We start from the raw sequence: 14,835 nt of genomic DNA, 5'->3' as shown, positions 1-14,835 counted from the left end.
TACTTACAAAAATTTTATTCTCAATTAGATATAACAACCTGTATCCTTTCTGATTCAATGGATATCCCAAGAATATGCAAGGCACTCCTCTAAGACTAAACTTATCAGTATTCTTACTTGGATAGCTTGCCATAGCTAAACACCCAAAAATTCTCATATGCTCATAGTCAGGTTTAGAGTTAGTGAGTACCTCATATGGACTCTTGTTGTTCAAGATCGAGTGGTGTAGGGAGTCTGTTGGTTATGTATACTGACACCTGCACACTGTCTCCCCAGTACTGAAGAGAAATTCCAGCTTGGATTCTCATTTCCCTTGCCATCTCCAAGATGTTTCTATGTTTTCTCTCCACTCTTCCATTCTGTTGTGGTTTGTCAACATAACTTGTCTGGTGAACAATTCCCATCTTGAAGAAAAGATCTTTGCACTTGAAGTCATCAAATTCTAGTGCATTATCAGATCTTATGATTTTTACTTGCTTTCCATATTGTGTCTTTCCCATGTGAACAAATTCTTCTATTGCACTAAATGCATGAGCTTTCACTTTCAATAGCTTCACCCATGTGACTCTTGAGTAGTCATCTACTATTATCAGGAAGTACTTCTGGTTGTATCTTGTTGCAACTCTGAATGCTCCCCAAATGTCAATATGGATCATCTCAAATGCCTCTTGTGCTCTTGAGCTACTCAGATTATATGAAAGCTTTGTGAACTTGGCTGTAGGATAGGTAAGACATATATCTTCACATCTACTTTCAATTCCTTTCAACCCTTCTATCTTCTTGATTTTTGTCATGGGAGCATGGCTTAGCCTTTGGTGCCACAGAGTGGGAATGTTCAATTTTTTCACATTTTTCACAGTTCCTGGAATAGTGACTGTTGATGCTGCATTCAAGGCACCTTTATCTGCTTGTTCTTCATCTCAGCAAGCTTCTTCACCACACCGTTCATGCTTTCATTTACCAGATAGTACAACCCATAATTTTCTGCTTTTTCTATTCCTCTTATTTCTCCAATCTTCTTATCTTGAATGACACAGTAATGAGTGTGAAAGTCCACTGTACACATATCACTTTCCACCAGCTTCTGCACTGAGAGCAAATTATGCTTAAACACTGGTACATATAAAACTTCTTTGAGTTTTATACCATTTTTTCAGATTCACACTTCCTTTATGAGTAATTCCTGAAGTGTGACCTGTTGGCAAATTTATCTTTGCTTCATTTTTGCATCTCATTGCATTTTCAAGTATCTCAAGATTACCTGTCATATGATCAGAAGCACCTGAATCCATGATCCAAGCAGTGTTTGCAGCATTTGCAAAATGGCAACTTACCATGCCAGCATATGAAAATTCATGATCATCTTCTTCTTCTTGTGTTGATGCAGTTGATTTCCTAACACTAGGCAACATTTTTACTAGTTGCTCTAATTGGCTTGCGTTGAATGGTAAGGCACTATTGGAGGAATTTCCAGCTTTTGTCTTCACATTAGCCAAAGTTCTCCCTCCTCTTCCTGCTCTACCACCTCCTTTGTTACCTCTGCCACCTCTGAATCCACCATTATAATCTCCTCTAGTATAGCTCACCTTAGCATCTTTATCTTTCTGAGCCTTAGGATGACCACTTGGAAACCTTTTCAAATACCAGCATTCTTTTCTAAGATGACCAAGTTTTCCACAATAAGTACATGACATTTCTCTTGAAGTCGATTCACTACCCTTGCTGAACATTGCAGTGGCTCACTCTCTTCTTTTACAGTCTTGAGCACACTTCTCTGATTTTCCTCCTGTTGCAGAGTATTGCAAGCTGAGTCTACACTGGGAAGAGGAGTTTGCATAAGCAGGTGACTTCTTTGTTGACTATAGCTATCATCCAATTCATTCAAGAATTGAAACAGCTTCTGCTCATCATGATGTCGATTCAAGGCAGCTAGGAATGCAGATATTTCTTCATTGGTGGTAGTGATAGGTGGCAGAATTGTCATACTCTCAAGTTCTTCCCACATAATTTTTAGTTCTGTGTAATAGTCTGTTACAGTTTTCCCTGATTGTTTTGTTTCATAAATCTCTTTGTTAAGCTGATATTTTCTAGAACCATTTGCAATGACATATCTCTGCTCAAGCTGATTCCACATCTGAGAACAATTGCTAATGAACATAATAGATCTTTTAATTGAGTCTGAAACATTTCCTAGGATCCATGCTATTATCATATTATTGCATATATCCCAAGCTTCCTGCTTTACACGATCACTCAAGTCTCTTTTCACAGTTCTAGTCACAAATCCATATTTTCTTTTGGATCCCAGACTGATTTCCATAGACCTTTTCCAGGATGTGAAATTACTCAAACCTTCTAGTTTCTCTATATTAATGGAGTTACTTCCATCAGAAAGGTGCAAATATAGGGGACTAGTGGTTTCTATTACATTTGACATACTCAGTGCAACAATAGAAATAGAATACAATAAATTTTACTAGCCAAGATAATATCTTTATGCGATTTTTCTTGTAGATCACACAAACAATATTTATAAAGAACTGAACTTTAACATTTGCTACATAAATGCATCTAATATACTGACCTCAGCTCTGATACCATTATGAGAAACATAAAGGCACGATCTTTTTGATCAACCTATTTTATGCAGCAGTAAAATGATCTAAGATAGGATCTTTGTCATTTCTCATTTCTGTGATTGATTTTCTGAATGACTTCTGCAATATTCCTTACTGCCTTATATATGACAACACCAAATACTAACCTAGGGATTTGGCTTATAGCACCACTAGGAAGTTTACAGCTCATAGCAAAAGAAACAAAACACTGCTAGCCTATATCAACACTAATAGACAAACAAAAATTCTACCTACTACAACATATATTACTCTATACTACCGCTCTCTATTTCATTATAATTCAAACTTAATAATTAAGCTTACAGCAGCATTTTAGAGCTAAATTGACAGAAATTATCGATCATATAGTATTGATTAAGCATAATTAGAACTGCCCAAAAATCCCAACGGGATATTGCTTATATTCATCAACAAAGATTTTGTTTACCAGAAATCAATAATTCAAAACCCTAATCAGCAAAATCAATGAATAATATCGAAAGAAGTTCACATTTCCTTCGTAATTCACCCCACCCATTTTGCTTCGAAATTAACAGGATAATAACTTTATTGAACTGAAAATAATAAAAATCTAAATGATATAATAGGCAAATTGAACAAAGTTAATAGACAAATTACTAAACATAGGAACGATGCATGATTTTATAGAATAAGATCAGAAAATTAGATGTAATTGGAAGAAGAAAAAACCTGAAAAAATGCAGTGATGGCGAGAAGGAGAGAGAAATGAATCAGAAAACTTGCTGCAATGGAATGGTGAATCGGTGATGTACTTCACTTTAGCTCCGTATGACCGTACCTCTAATCTTTTGAACAACACTAGATTCGAAATTTTAAAATTGCCCCATGGCCCATGTCCCTTTGTGTTTTTCGCAATTTCAATGAAATCTTGCATTATTAGAGGGGTAGGTATAGTCGTATAGGACATGCTCTCTTAACTTATCAACTACTTATTACTTACTTATTACTTAGGGTTTGCTCAATTCAGCTTAATTTCAATTCAGTTTAGTTCATTTCAGCTCCAATCAGTTTAGTTCAACTCCTAATTTCCCTTCTCTCATAAAATATTCATGTTAGCTCTATTCACTTCAGTTCAGTTCTGTTTAGTTTAGTTCAGCTCCAATTAGTTCAGTTTAGTTCAGCTCCAATCAGTTCAGTTCAGTTCAGCTCGGTTCGGTAAATGTGAACAGACCCTTAATAAATTCAGATCAGATTGCATCAGACAAGAAACATTTAGATCAGACCAGATTAGGAATTTTTATTATCATTTACTTATTTCTAAATATCGTTAATTGCATATTACAAAAAAATTATGAAAATTACATATTTGAAAATTTCATAATGAGACGAACCTAACAAGATCCATTTTGATAATGTTTTTCTTTATAGATTAGTATTAAAATGCAATCAAAGTTTAGTCAAATTATTAAATCAGATCAGATAATAAAATTCAGATTAGACCTTATTTAAATCAGACCAGATTTTCTTATTTCAAGTGAAGAGAACAAGTCCATAGACTAGAATTAAACCATCCCTTTCAAATTATAATCCACCTTATTTGTTGATAAATTTAGATAATTTCAGATAAGATAAGTTCAGGAAAAATAAGTTCAAATAAATTGTGATAAGGGTTAATCAGGATTACCCAAATTCAATATATAACTAAAATAAGTTCTAATAAGTCCAGACAAGTAAGAATCAGATGAATAGATTACACCCTTAAACTGAGAAATTAAGCTACTTAGGATTCAAACTCGATCAGTAACTGACCTGAATTCAACTCAAATCCGAATTTGACCTAATAATTACTTATCCCAACATTGATTATTTGACCCGACCTAAATATAAACTCAACACAAAGCCGATTTTACCTGACTTGAACTCAAACCGAACTACTCGTAGTTTGACCCAACCTGAACGCAACTCAAACTGAAATTGACCCAACAAATACTCGATTCAGTCTGATTTAATTTGTTTTCTACCCGAACGAATATTAACTAAACCGACTTGATTTAAAGCTGATCTAATTTTAATCTTAGATGATTTCAAAACCAAACATAATTGACAAGTATGACGACCTTCCTATTTTTACTTAATTACATATAATTAATTCGATTCATGGAATGATTTGTTTTGTTAATGGTTAAAAACTTTCTTTTGAAAGGGTGAATCAAGAGCATAACCAAATTTATTTATCTATTTATTTTTATTTTTTTGCATCAGCCACATTTAATTTGTAATGCAGTAGGGTAATATATACAAACTACTTCATATATCAGCCACATGGTGTGGCCGGCCGCACACAAGACACACTGTTCTTCATTTTATTTAATCAATTTGTTGTTTTTACTATACTCAAGGTCAATGTAACAATCAATATGCTACCATCATCTATCAATCTGACACCACTTATCGTCTCACTTATGTAGGTATGAATTTATGATAAAGCATCGATTATTTGAGTTTAATTTGATTTAAGTATAAGTATGACACAAGATCAAACTGATTTAATAAGAAAACTAATACTCCGTAAGTGACACAATATAAAAATGACAAAAGAATGACCACCCAATATAATAAGATAATAATCAATAATTAATATGAAGTATAGTTTTAAAATGACATTGTATGAATTTTGGAAAACCCGACCCAAATTCAGGCAAACCCGGAAAGAATCTGAATTTAAATTAACCCAATATTGAATCAACCTTACCATAATCAAAACGAACTAAAGTTAGGGTGCGTTCTATTCACCTGATTTTCACTTATCTGAACTTATCTTAACTTATCTGAAATTATCTTAACTTACCTGAACTTATCTGAACTTATCAGAACTTATTAAAACTTATTTTAGTTGTAATTTGTATTTGGGTAACCCTTATCAGAACTGATTAAACCTGATCTAAACTTAACTGAACTTATTATACCTGAAATAAGTGAAAATAAGGAGAACATAACTGATTAATCAAGCCGAAATCAAACGAATTGGAATCAATCGGAACCAAAAACATCTGACCTGCACTAACCTAGTTAAACCTGTTAAAAACCCCAATACGAATTTATCTGAACTGAATCAACAACATAATACTAAAACAGACACAAAGAATGACACGCGTCACTTCTTGGTGCTATTTTTTCCCTCCAAAACTGTTTTTTTTTTATTCAATTCCTTTAAAAAAAATTCATTTTTTAAATAATTGTGATTTACTTCCTAAAAAAAATATTCACTAAATCATATAATTGTAATATTCACTTCCTAAAAAAATATTCATATATTTTCCAAATTTTTTATTTTATAAAATATTATTTTATATTTTTTACTTTTATATTCGGAACTCAATTCTGGATATAAATTAAAATTCAAGCTTTTTCAATTTCATTTAAAAGTACGAGGATTATATTTTGGTAGATTTTGAATAAACATTATAATTCGTTACAAGATTTTGTAAAAACCGTGTTTAATCTAGTATTAACTAATCTAAAGTTACATACCCAGCCCAAACCCAACACCGACTCGACAGTTCTTGACTCAACACTACGCTAGTATATGAATATTTTTGTTTTCATCACTTTGACATTCTAAATTAAAGCATCTCATTCATGGCTAACTAATTGTCAAGTTAGATTGCTATGCTATGCATTATACCCAACATATCCAAATTAATGTCAATTGTTAAGGTTTATTTATTTATTTTTTTTTTTAAATGAAGCTATTTAATAATAATAAAATTAGGAATAGTATCAAACTATCAAAGCAAGGTTACTGTCTCACACAAAAATAACAATATGAAGTCATGATGATCAAGTTTTTAAGAACCAGCGTTTCTTAAGAAACAACAATTTGTGCTTTCGGAGAAGCTCTAGGAAATGCATTCAACTCTTTTTGCAACACGACGAGTTTTTCTGGAACCGATGAATCCGACTTTTTTGATAGTCAATTTTTGAAGAACAATTGAAGCAGAGAGCACATATTCGATGAATTTGAGCTCAGCATTTGAACCTGTAACGCCCTTAATATTCACCTTAACCAGATTAACCAATTTATAGTTATTGTCATAATCAATATTGTGCTCAACTTCCACAATTCTGTGTCCTGGAGGTCGACGACCAACCTACACATTGAAACGTACATCAAAATTAAAGACAGTAGTTCACATTTTCATTTATTCTCACCCCCTTTAGTTATGCAAACAGACAACCCTCTTTCTCTATGTAACTTTCCTTCCCAACCCCAAAATAACAAAATAAATTACTCTGTAATAATTCTCTCTCTCCCAAGGCCTTATCGATATTTTCATTTTATTTTGTTTTACTGTAATAATTATCAATAGAAGGAGTAACTCTTATATCCTATTTATTGTTCACGTAATGAAGATTTTACAATGAATAACCAATATATAAAAGTGAATATGTTCTAAAATTCAAATTATTAAAAAAGTAATTTAAAGTTGAAATTATTTACAGGAATACGTAAAAGTTGAGATTAATTTTTTCAATTTTTAGCTCTAAATTATGGTAATGTTATATATCAAATAATGTGTAGATCTTAGGGCTACATATATTTATTAAATATATTTACTTATTTCGTACTCAATAACTCGTAGTCTATAAATGCTCTTAAGATAACAAAATCACGCGCAAATGTATTTATACTTAAGAGGGAAACAAATTAAATATTTACCAGCTTCCCTTGTGGACTAGTGGTAAGAGAATGAAACCTCTTAAGTCTAGGTCCGAGTTTCAAGCATTGGTACCACCTCTCTTTCTCTCTTCCCCACAAGGCTATTTTGCGCTCTCTCCCAAGGTCTTGTCGATATCTTAAGAGGAAAACAAAGTTTCCTTTTCAAAATGTGAAAATGGTTAAAACTTGAAGTTGACCGAATATTATTGGATAAATCATACTCCCTCCGTCCCTAAATTACATTCCTCCTTTCTATTTTGGGTATTTCAAAATTACATTCTACCTTTCTATTTTTAGTAAGTTTTTTTTTTTTCTAAATATCCCAAATACACTCTCTTTTTCAGTTGTACTTTTAATGTATAATTAATGTATTTACATTCCACTTTTAATGTTTGGTTGGCTAATGTACTTTTTCAACCTTTAATTTTTCAGAATCCTTGTGCCAAATTACAATGAATATGATTGGTTAAAAATTTTCAATTAGGAGCATGTGATTGGTCCTTTTTTTTTGCAAAGGATTGATGACATGTCATGAGTAATCACTAATCTATCTTTGTTTTATTCAAAAATTTAATGTTTTGTACTTTCCATTGCATTATCTAATTATTGTTATTTGTCTTATTCTTTCCTCCTTAATTCCCGTGTAAATTTCCAAACAGGAATGTAATTTAGGGACGGAGGGAGTACTACATATATAATTATATATATACTTACATTGATAGCGACCTTCTTAATTGATGGGCATCTCCGAAGAAAACCAAAAGTGGAAGAAAATATAGCAAAGTGTTCCAATTTATGTAGTGCTCCGAGAGACAGTTTATACAGGTGGGTAAGTGCCCACGTAAACGATTTCATTTTTTCAATTGCAAAAAACATCTTGCATAAAAAATAAGAAGAAAAAAAAAGGCATCAAATTGTATTAATAACATTTTAAAAACATAATAGATTCTAATCAATAGTAGAAGTCCTAAAGCCATAAAATTTACCTCTGACGAATCGACCCATAGGTGAAGCGATTGGAGCTCACAAGAAGCTGAAAGATATTTCATCGCATCAGCTATTTCAGCAGTTTCACGATCAGTAGTAGTTGATGCATTGAACCAATATAGTGCAAATTTAGGAAGGTTGGGAACATTTTTGAACTTTAACAGTCCAATAGAAGAAGTGGTTAAAGTCATGCTTTCAAGTTTTGGTGCATCTATAACAAGATTAATCTGGTCATCGTCCAAATCCCCCAGTTTTAGTATAGTAAGTTTGGGGCAATTCGCAATCAAACTGCTAAGTATATCACCCTCAAATGTAATATTATTGAGGAAAATTTGTTGAAAACTATCTTATAAAAACCAAATTTTGTTGAAAACCATCTTATAAAATTTTTTTTGTCAAAGCACACCTGTTTTAAAATTTTTTGTTGAATCCCACCACTTTCCGAATTTCGACTATTGATTGACATTTTCAGCGTTGATTAGTGATAGAGTATAAAACATATTCCTGAGCCTCAACCATCAGCTTAAGCTTTTGGTTGAGTTGGTCCACTAACAATTAGCATATGCACCTCACGTGACTTACTTAACCCACACTTTTCTATTATTTTCCCCCCCTTTTTCCTTCATTCATTCCCCCTTTGTCACTTACATTTCCGTGTAATTTTATAAAAGGCTATAAAAACCAAATTATGATGAAGAGGAGTGACGAAGAGGGAAATGAATGGAGGGAAAGGGGGGGGGAAATAAAAGAAAAGTAGAGTTAAATGGGTCACGTGAGATGCACATGTTAGTCAACGTCGGAAATGTAAGTAATTAGTCGGAACCCGGGGAAATGGTAGGACTTAACAAAAAAAATAATTAAAACAGGTGTGCCTTGACAAAAATTTTTTTAAAACAGGTGTGTTTTGACAAAAAAAAATTTATAAGATGTTTTCAACAAAATTTGGTTTTTATAAGATGATTTTCAACAAATTTTCCTGTTATTGAACACAAGTTTGCGAATATGTTTAAAGCCTTGAAATTCAGTGGGTGGACCTTTCAAAATAAAATATGCACCGTCCAGTTTCAATTCCTCCAACTCGATGCAGGAATAAATATGAGAGGGCAAAGGTACATAAGTAGGTAACTCCGTATCACTACTAATTGTAAGGGTAATATTTTTGACACAATTTCTTGAAAGAAAACTTAGCCAAGGTTTAAGATTTAGAGGTTTTATACTACCATAGTATTCATCTCCTTCAATGTCGGTGGCATCGAGGTAGAACTCATGAATAGGTCCTTGGTGGTGGAGGAAGATATTGTCGACGATGCTGATGTATGTTTCCCCATTTACTTCTCCATCGACGTTCTCCAGCCGATTGCAGAAATCCTTGTCGAAAACAAGTCTCGTCAAACAGCACCAATTAGTCCTCCATTGTTTGGACAGAACACTCATCTTGGCTGCTTCTTTAAGTGGCAACAGTTGGAGTATCTTATCAATAAGTACCTCGGACAAATTGCTGATTCGATCGTTTCTGCTTTTGATATTCTTAGGTATCATCTTTGAAGGAGAAATCATTTTTAGATGAAGTTTGAAAAGAAGTCTGAATAAATCATACAAATGCTTGCTTTATATATCTATTAACCTATACTAAAAACAAATCCTTCCATGACACTTGTCATTACCTTGTAAAAAAGTTTTCCGCCTCTTTTTCTTTCAAAATCTTCAAGTATTTATACCTTATGATATTTTATTTTCAGTTTGACAATCATATTCCATATATATACTCAAATGAAATATTTCTGAATATATTTTATATACTTTATATTTTGTAATATTATTGTCAAAAATATTTAACAAACGCGCATTGCACGGGATTTTAACCTAGTGTATATATATTTAACCTCTTTGTAAATCAAATTAGTTTCCGCAATTAAAGAGGTTAGTTTGCCCTAATTTGATTTTTTTTTATTAAATAAATGTATAATTGATGTTGTAAATGCTAATTGGATTCAAAATTGATATTAGTTTAGGTTTGTGTGACTTTGTTAAATTTCATGATTAGTATTGATTCGCTCTTTTTTTTTTGGTTTACTTGTTTACTGCAAACCCTTAATTGAATTAGCGGTTTTGTATAATATTAAGCCGCTAATTGAATTAGCGGTTTTATATTATAAGAAATCGCTAATTGAATTAGCGGTTTTATATTATAAGAAATCGCTAATTAAATTAGCGGTTTCCTTTAAAACCGGGCAAAAAAATAAATTAATATGTGCAGTTGATGACGTGGACGGTACATCTGGAATTTTAATAAATTGTAGGGTATTTAGGAAATTTTAATCTCTTCCAACATTATCTATGGAAATCGCTCCTTTTTATAGTTCTCATTTTTAATTAACACTATTCATAATGTGAGAAAATTTTCTAAATTATTCTTAATATATAACATATAACATAGTCATGTTGGGTCTTATTTGATTCGTATCGATGAATAAATTATTAAGATTCAATTGTTATATTTTGTACTAATAAGCAACTAACGATATTTACGGTCAAAATGTTACATTGCAAACGTGCACAATCCAAATGGGAACTATAAATAGGGGTGGATGGACTACTTTATTATTATCAAGTACTTTCTCCGTTTCTATTTAGTTAACGCGTTTGATTTAGGCACATATATTAAGGAGAGGAGAGAGAGTGAGATAGAATGATAAAACAAGTGGGGTAGCTTGTAAATGCAAGGTAAAAAACTTACCACAAAAAAAAATGTGTCAAATAAAAAACACTTCTTAAAAAGGAATACGTGTCAACTAAAATGAAACGGAGGTAGTATTTGTAATTTTAACACGTATGTAAACAATGCCATATATAATATTTCAAAATGTCTTTTGAAGATCGTGAAATAAAATAAAGGTGGTGGTTGGTTAGGGAATAAAAAAAAAAAGCGCAAAACATATATAAGATGTGATTTTCACCAAAATAAATAAATAAATTTAATAATAATAAAAGAGGTTTTTTACAGGGGAAAAAAATTTTAAGGTGGTTTTGACAAAAAAAAAAAACAGTGTTTTATAAAGAGGTTTATTTTGTAAAAAAAAAAAAAAAAAATCATAATAATTTTGATGGTAAAAGGGTTGGATCAGATTGTCTTCGTATAAAAATTCTCAAAGGTATATTTTGACATGTGTTAATGGTGGGTTAGATTGGTTTTGGAAATTTGGGTGACTTAAATTGATTAAAAAAAAAAAAAAAAACAATCATCAAAAGTGAAAAATAAAATACAGTAAAATACAATCACCAAAAGGTAAAAATGGCAAAAGACTATCACTATTTGCATGCTGAACTCTAATTATTTAAGCAATATAAAAAATCATTGATGCCCTTCCTCGTCCTTTGAAATCAAAAATCCGAAAAGTCTGAATCCGAACCAGTACCTTCATCAGAATCTGAATAACCAGAGCTGTCATCTTCATTATCGTCATCTTTCCTTGCCACAGAGGTTATAATTACAATGTAAGAAGACACCTCTTTGAGCTGCCTCAATTTTCTTGACCACATCAACTTGTCATATGCAGTGAATATTCCATAAACCTCAAGGTTGATCACCTCCAACATAGGAGCCCAGGCAACTAGATGCCAAATTACCCTGAGTTGTGCAATTGATCTAGTGTAAAGTCTGACATAAATGGTACGGAGTTGGAGAAATTTGTAGGAAATGTATAAATAAGGACAGAAGCTTAGTGTAGCATCTATTGTCATCTCATCATCTGTTACCTGAAATCAAGTGTAAAATGCAAAGGTTAATTACTGTAATTTTCAAGATGACATAAAATGGATCATATTTGTAATTTGAACGTAAAATATCTCAATTTTTAATCATAGTCACAATTATTAAACACGAGCTTAAATGTACTCTATGGGCCTCCAATTATTTCAATTATCGTTATTTTCATACTTCCGTTAACAATGTGACTAGCTAATAATCATATACTTGTATGATATGACAACATAAGAACCATATATACTACCCTAGTCATGCATGGTACTCGAAACATACCGAAAGATGAAGCCTAAGCCTTTCAACATTAGGACAACTTTGAATTATACCAAGAGCAAAGCAAAGTTCGACGTAGGAATCAATACTTGTAAGCCGCAGATCTTTCACATGAATAAAGGAGGCAGGAACCTTTCTTAATGCACCACCTTTAAACAGAAACTTTGATCCACAGTGTATTCAAGAATGAGATTGAAGTAAATTAATAAATATTCAGACTAGAAAACCTTAAAAAAAGATTGTGGACGGAATAGTTAATAAGACTGACCTTAATAAAATAATTGTTGAAACAAAGGCTTTCCACTCTACTGTAACGCTTTAGAAATTCGAGTAGTTCTTTTGTTCCATTGTTAGGATCACCATCAATTAGAATTTTTTGTAAACTGACAGAGATCGACAAGATACTTTGACATCCATCAAGACTAATGGAATCGAATAACATGCCAGAGATAGTCAAGTACTTGAGCTTAGACATATTAAAATCTAGCTTAAAAGATGTATTTGGACCTAATTCGATGTCTCTTAAACTTAACATTTCAAGAAGCGGGCATTTGGCAACAAAGCTTCCAAGGTCGAGATATACAACGTTCTCAAAATCTATGCTGACTAAATGCTGAAAACCACTGAAAGAACGAGGAAGGTTAAACTTGCATCTACCAAGCGTCAACTTAGTCAGATTGGCACAAGAGAAAATGTAAGAAGGCAATTCAAGAAGATCACCCATCTTTTTTATCACAGTGAATTCCTTTAGGTCATTCGTCGAAATGAATAGTATCAAAGGTGCAGCACTCATCAAATGAATATACGGTATTATAAGAACGAATTTGACAATGGGACCATTGTGTTGCAGGAGAGTGTTACATATGTCATCACTATGTAATGACCGACATAATAATCTTGGATCATCAAACACAAGAGCAGGTATTGTTCGCCAATATTCTCTCCACTCGGCGGACAGTATACTCATCCTTGCAGCACCTTCCAAGGGCAAGCATTCCATGATCCTATGTATTATACTTTTTGGAAGCTTACTGATACGATTTTGTGGATAGATTTCTGAAAGATAAAGAACAATAGCTACATTAGACACGCATTGGTGTATGTAAAATCTCTCAGATTATAAAAGGACAGAAAAAGTATATCTCTTCTAGAGCTCCATCTCAAATCTCAATTTCTCAAATAATAATAGATGTTATAATTTTAAAATTACCTTCAGATGTCTGAGCACATGCCATTGAGAAATGACTTGATTACGCTAAATAGTCGGCAAATTTTTCACCAGCCATATACCTAGGGTAACATTCTTTTTTCTTCCGGTAGCTGTATATAAAAAACAGTATTGGATGTCCTAATTTAGTTAGTTTTTAAAATAAATAAGAGAATAATAGTAGTGTAAAGCAATTGAATTTACATGTATAATAATCTGAACTATCGAATATCATGTTGTCAATGACTGCTAACCCTTAAATAACAAAGTAATTCCTACAACATTGATAGAATAACCTCTATACTAACAAAGTAACCGTTATAACTTTAACATGTAATAACTCCCTGTAACTAATTGAGTAAACCTCGGCTGACATATGCTCAAAACCACCCTGATTAAAATTCTAGATACGTATATATTTCTAATCAGCTCTAAACAAGTTCAATGAATCGACAACCAGTTCGCTAAAAGCCAAACTATAAGAAATTCTTACATTTCAGTCGCTACATCTTAGCAAGAGGCCTTCACTTCACACTCACTTCTTATAAAGTACTGCATTTTGAGTTACAATACTTTCAAATTGTCCAGATTTTCTCAATCTTTATTGATGCTAGTAATCTGGATAATACTACTCGAATAACTGAGACAACATCTAACCTAGTAACCAGTATAAGTTTCTTTTCTTTTTGATTAGACTGAATTATACTCCCACTAAACAGAGATTATAACATGATTTGAAATAAAAAGGAAAAACAAAAATTCTATCAGGCCATTTTTGAGTGAGGGAGGCCGGTCTAATAAACATATAGGGCCAACATTGGAAAACGACGACTAGACTTTAGACCAGCGAGTAGGGTGAAGCACCACAGGGGCCATGCCCCTCTTAGACCACCCCAACGATGCCTCGCCTTGCTGCAATTTCCACAATTTCTATGTTTATCCACTTTGTGAAATATGAAGTATAATGTACCATAAAATTAGATAGAAAACAACCACTCAATTTGACAAAACCCTTGAATAAACAACATTATAAACAAAAATAACAATCAATTTGACAAATTTTGACAAACCCCTTGAATTGTACTAGCAACATCAGATTATGATATTACAAGAATTCATATCTTTTAACAAACTAAAAGTCCCAAGTAAACTAAACAGTTGACAATAAGAAAAGCCGAGAGATTTCATAATGATACAAATCAGCTTGTCGTTATCTAGTATGATATCAAAAAAGCAATTAATCGAAATAGAAACCCTAGAAATTGAAATTAGCTCAACTATTAAA

The 14,835-nt window shown here is 32.3% G+C and overlaps 3 protein-coding genes across 3 annotated transcripts; all 3 read right to left on the bottom strand.

Annotated features, from left to right (window-relative positions):
• Nucleotides 1-889: 889 nt before the first annotated feature.
• LOC145564880 (uncharacterized) lies at nt 890-2,437 on the bottom strand. Its single transcript, XM_081625047.1, has 3 exons — nt 1,688-2,437; nt 1,196-1,610; nt 890-1,089 (listed from the first exon to the last, which is right to left on the bottom strand). Exons 1-3 carry the CDS (start codon nt 2,435-2,437, stop codon nt 890-892), a joined length of 1,365 nt encoding a protein of 454 aa, XP_081481173.1.
• A 4,062-nt stretch (nt 2,438-6,499) lies between these two features.
• Nucleotides 6,500-9,864, bottom strand: LOC145564879 (F-box/FBD/LRR-repeat protein At1g13570-like). The gene is made up of 4 exons (XM_081625046.1): nt 9,363-9,864; nt 8,307-8,653; nt 8,035-8,196; nt 6,500-6,751 (listed from the first exon to the last, which is right to left on the bottom strand). Exons 1-4 carry the CDS (start codon nt 9,862-9,864, stop codon nt 6,500-6,502), a joined length of 1,263 nt encoding a protein of 420 aa, XP_081481172.1.
• Nucleotides 9,865-11,688: 1,824 nt separating this feature from the next.
• Nucleotides 11,689-13,578, bottom strand: LOC145564878 (F-box/FBD/LRR-repeat protein At1g13570-like). Its single transcript, XM_081625045.1, has 4 exons — nt 13,554-13,578; nt 12,612-13,399; nt 12,347-12,505; nt 11,689-12,063 (listed from the first exon to the last, which is right to left on the bottom strand). Exons 1-4 carry the CDS (start codon nt 13,576-13,578, stop codon nt 11,689-11,691), a joined length of 1,347 nt encoding a protein of 448 aa, XP_081481171.1.
• Nucleotides 13,579-14,835: the final 1,257 nt, after the last annotated feature.

This window comes from Chenopodium album, chromosome 10, assembly GCF_948465745.1.
Source record: "Chenopodium album chromosome 10, dcCheAlbu1.1, whole genome shotgun sequence".
NCBI classification, from domain to species: Eukaryota; Viridiplantae; Streptophyta; class Magnoliopsida; order Caryophyllales; family Amaranthaceae; genus Chenopodium; species Chenopodium album.
Note: the sequence above shows the minus strand (reverse complement) of the source record. Positions and strands in the feature narration are given on the sequence as shown.

What these genes read in the sequence shown, in the direction of transcription:
- LOC145564880 (XM_081625047.1), bottom strand. Translation starts at nt 2,437, where the DNA reads ATGTCAAATGTAATAGAAACCACTAGTCCCCTATATTTGCACCTTTCT. An exon ending in GACTTCAAGAGAAATGTCAT is followed by an intron (nt 1,611 to 1,687) that starts GTACTTATTGTG and finishes GGTCATCCTAAG; the next exon opens with GCTCAGAAAGATAAAGATGC. An exon ending in AAAGATAAATTTGCCAACAG is followed by an intron (nt 1,090 to 1,195) that starts GTCACACTTCAG and finishes ATTTGCTCTCAG; the next exon opens with TGCAGAAGCTGGTGGAAAGT.
- LOC145564879 (XM_081625046.1), bottom strand. Translation starts at nt 9,864, where the DNA reads ATGATTTCTCCTTCAAAGATGATACCTAAGAATATCAAAAGCAGAAAC. An exon ending in TATGGGTCGATTCGTCAGAG is followed by an intron (nt 8,197 to 8,306) that starts GTAAATTTTATG and finishes TTTTTATGCAAG; the next exon opens with ATGTTTTTTGCAATTGAAAA. An exon ending in TTAAGAAGGTCGCTATCAAT is followed by an intron (nt 6,752 to 8,034) that starts GTAAGTATATAT and finishes TTCAATGTGTAG; the next exon opens with GTTGGTCGTCGACCTCCAGG.
- LOC145564878 (XM_081625045.1), bottom strand. Translation starts at nt 13,578, where the DNA reads ATGGCATGTGCTCAGACATCTGAAG. An exon ending in ATGTGCTCAGACATCTGAAG is followed by an intron (nt 13,400 to 13,553) that starts GTAATTTTAAAA and finishes TTTATCTTTCAG; the next exon opens with AAATCTATCCACAAAATCGT. An exon ending in TCAACAATTATTTTATTAAG is followed by an intron (nt 12,506 to 12,611) that starts GTCAGTCTTATT and finishes TGTGGATCAAAG; the next exon opens with TTTCTGTTTAAAGGTGGTGC.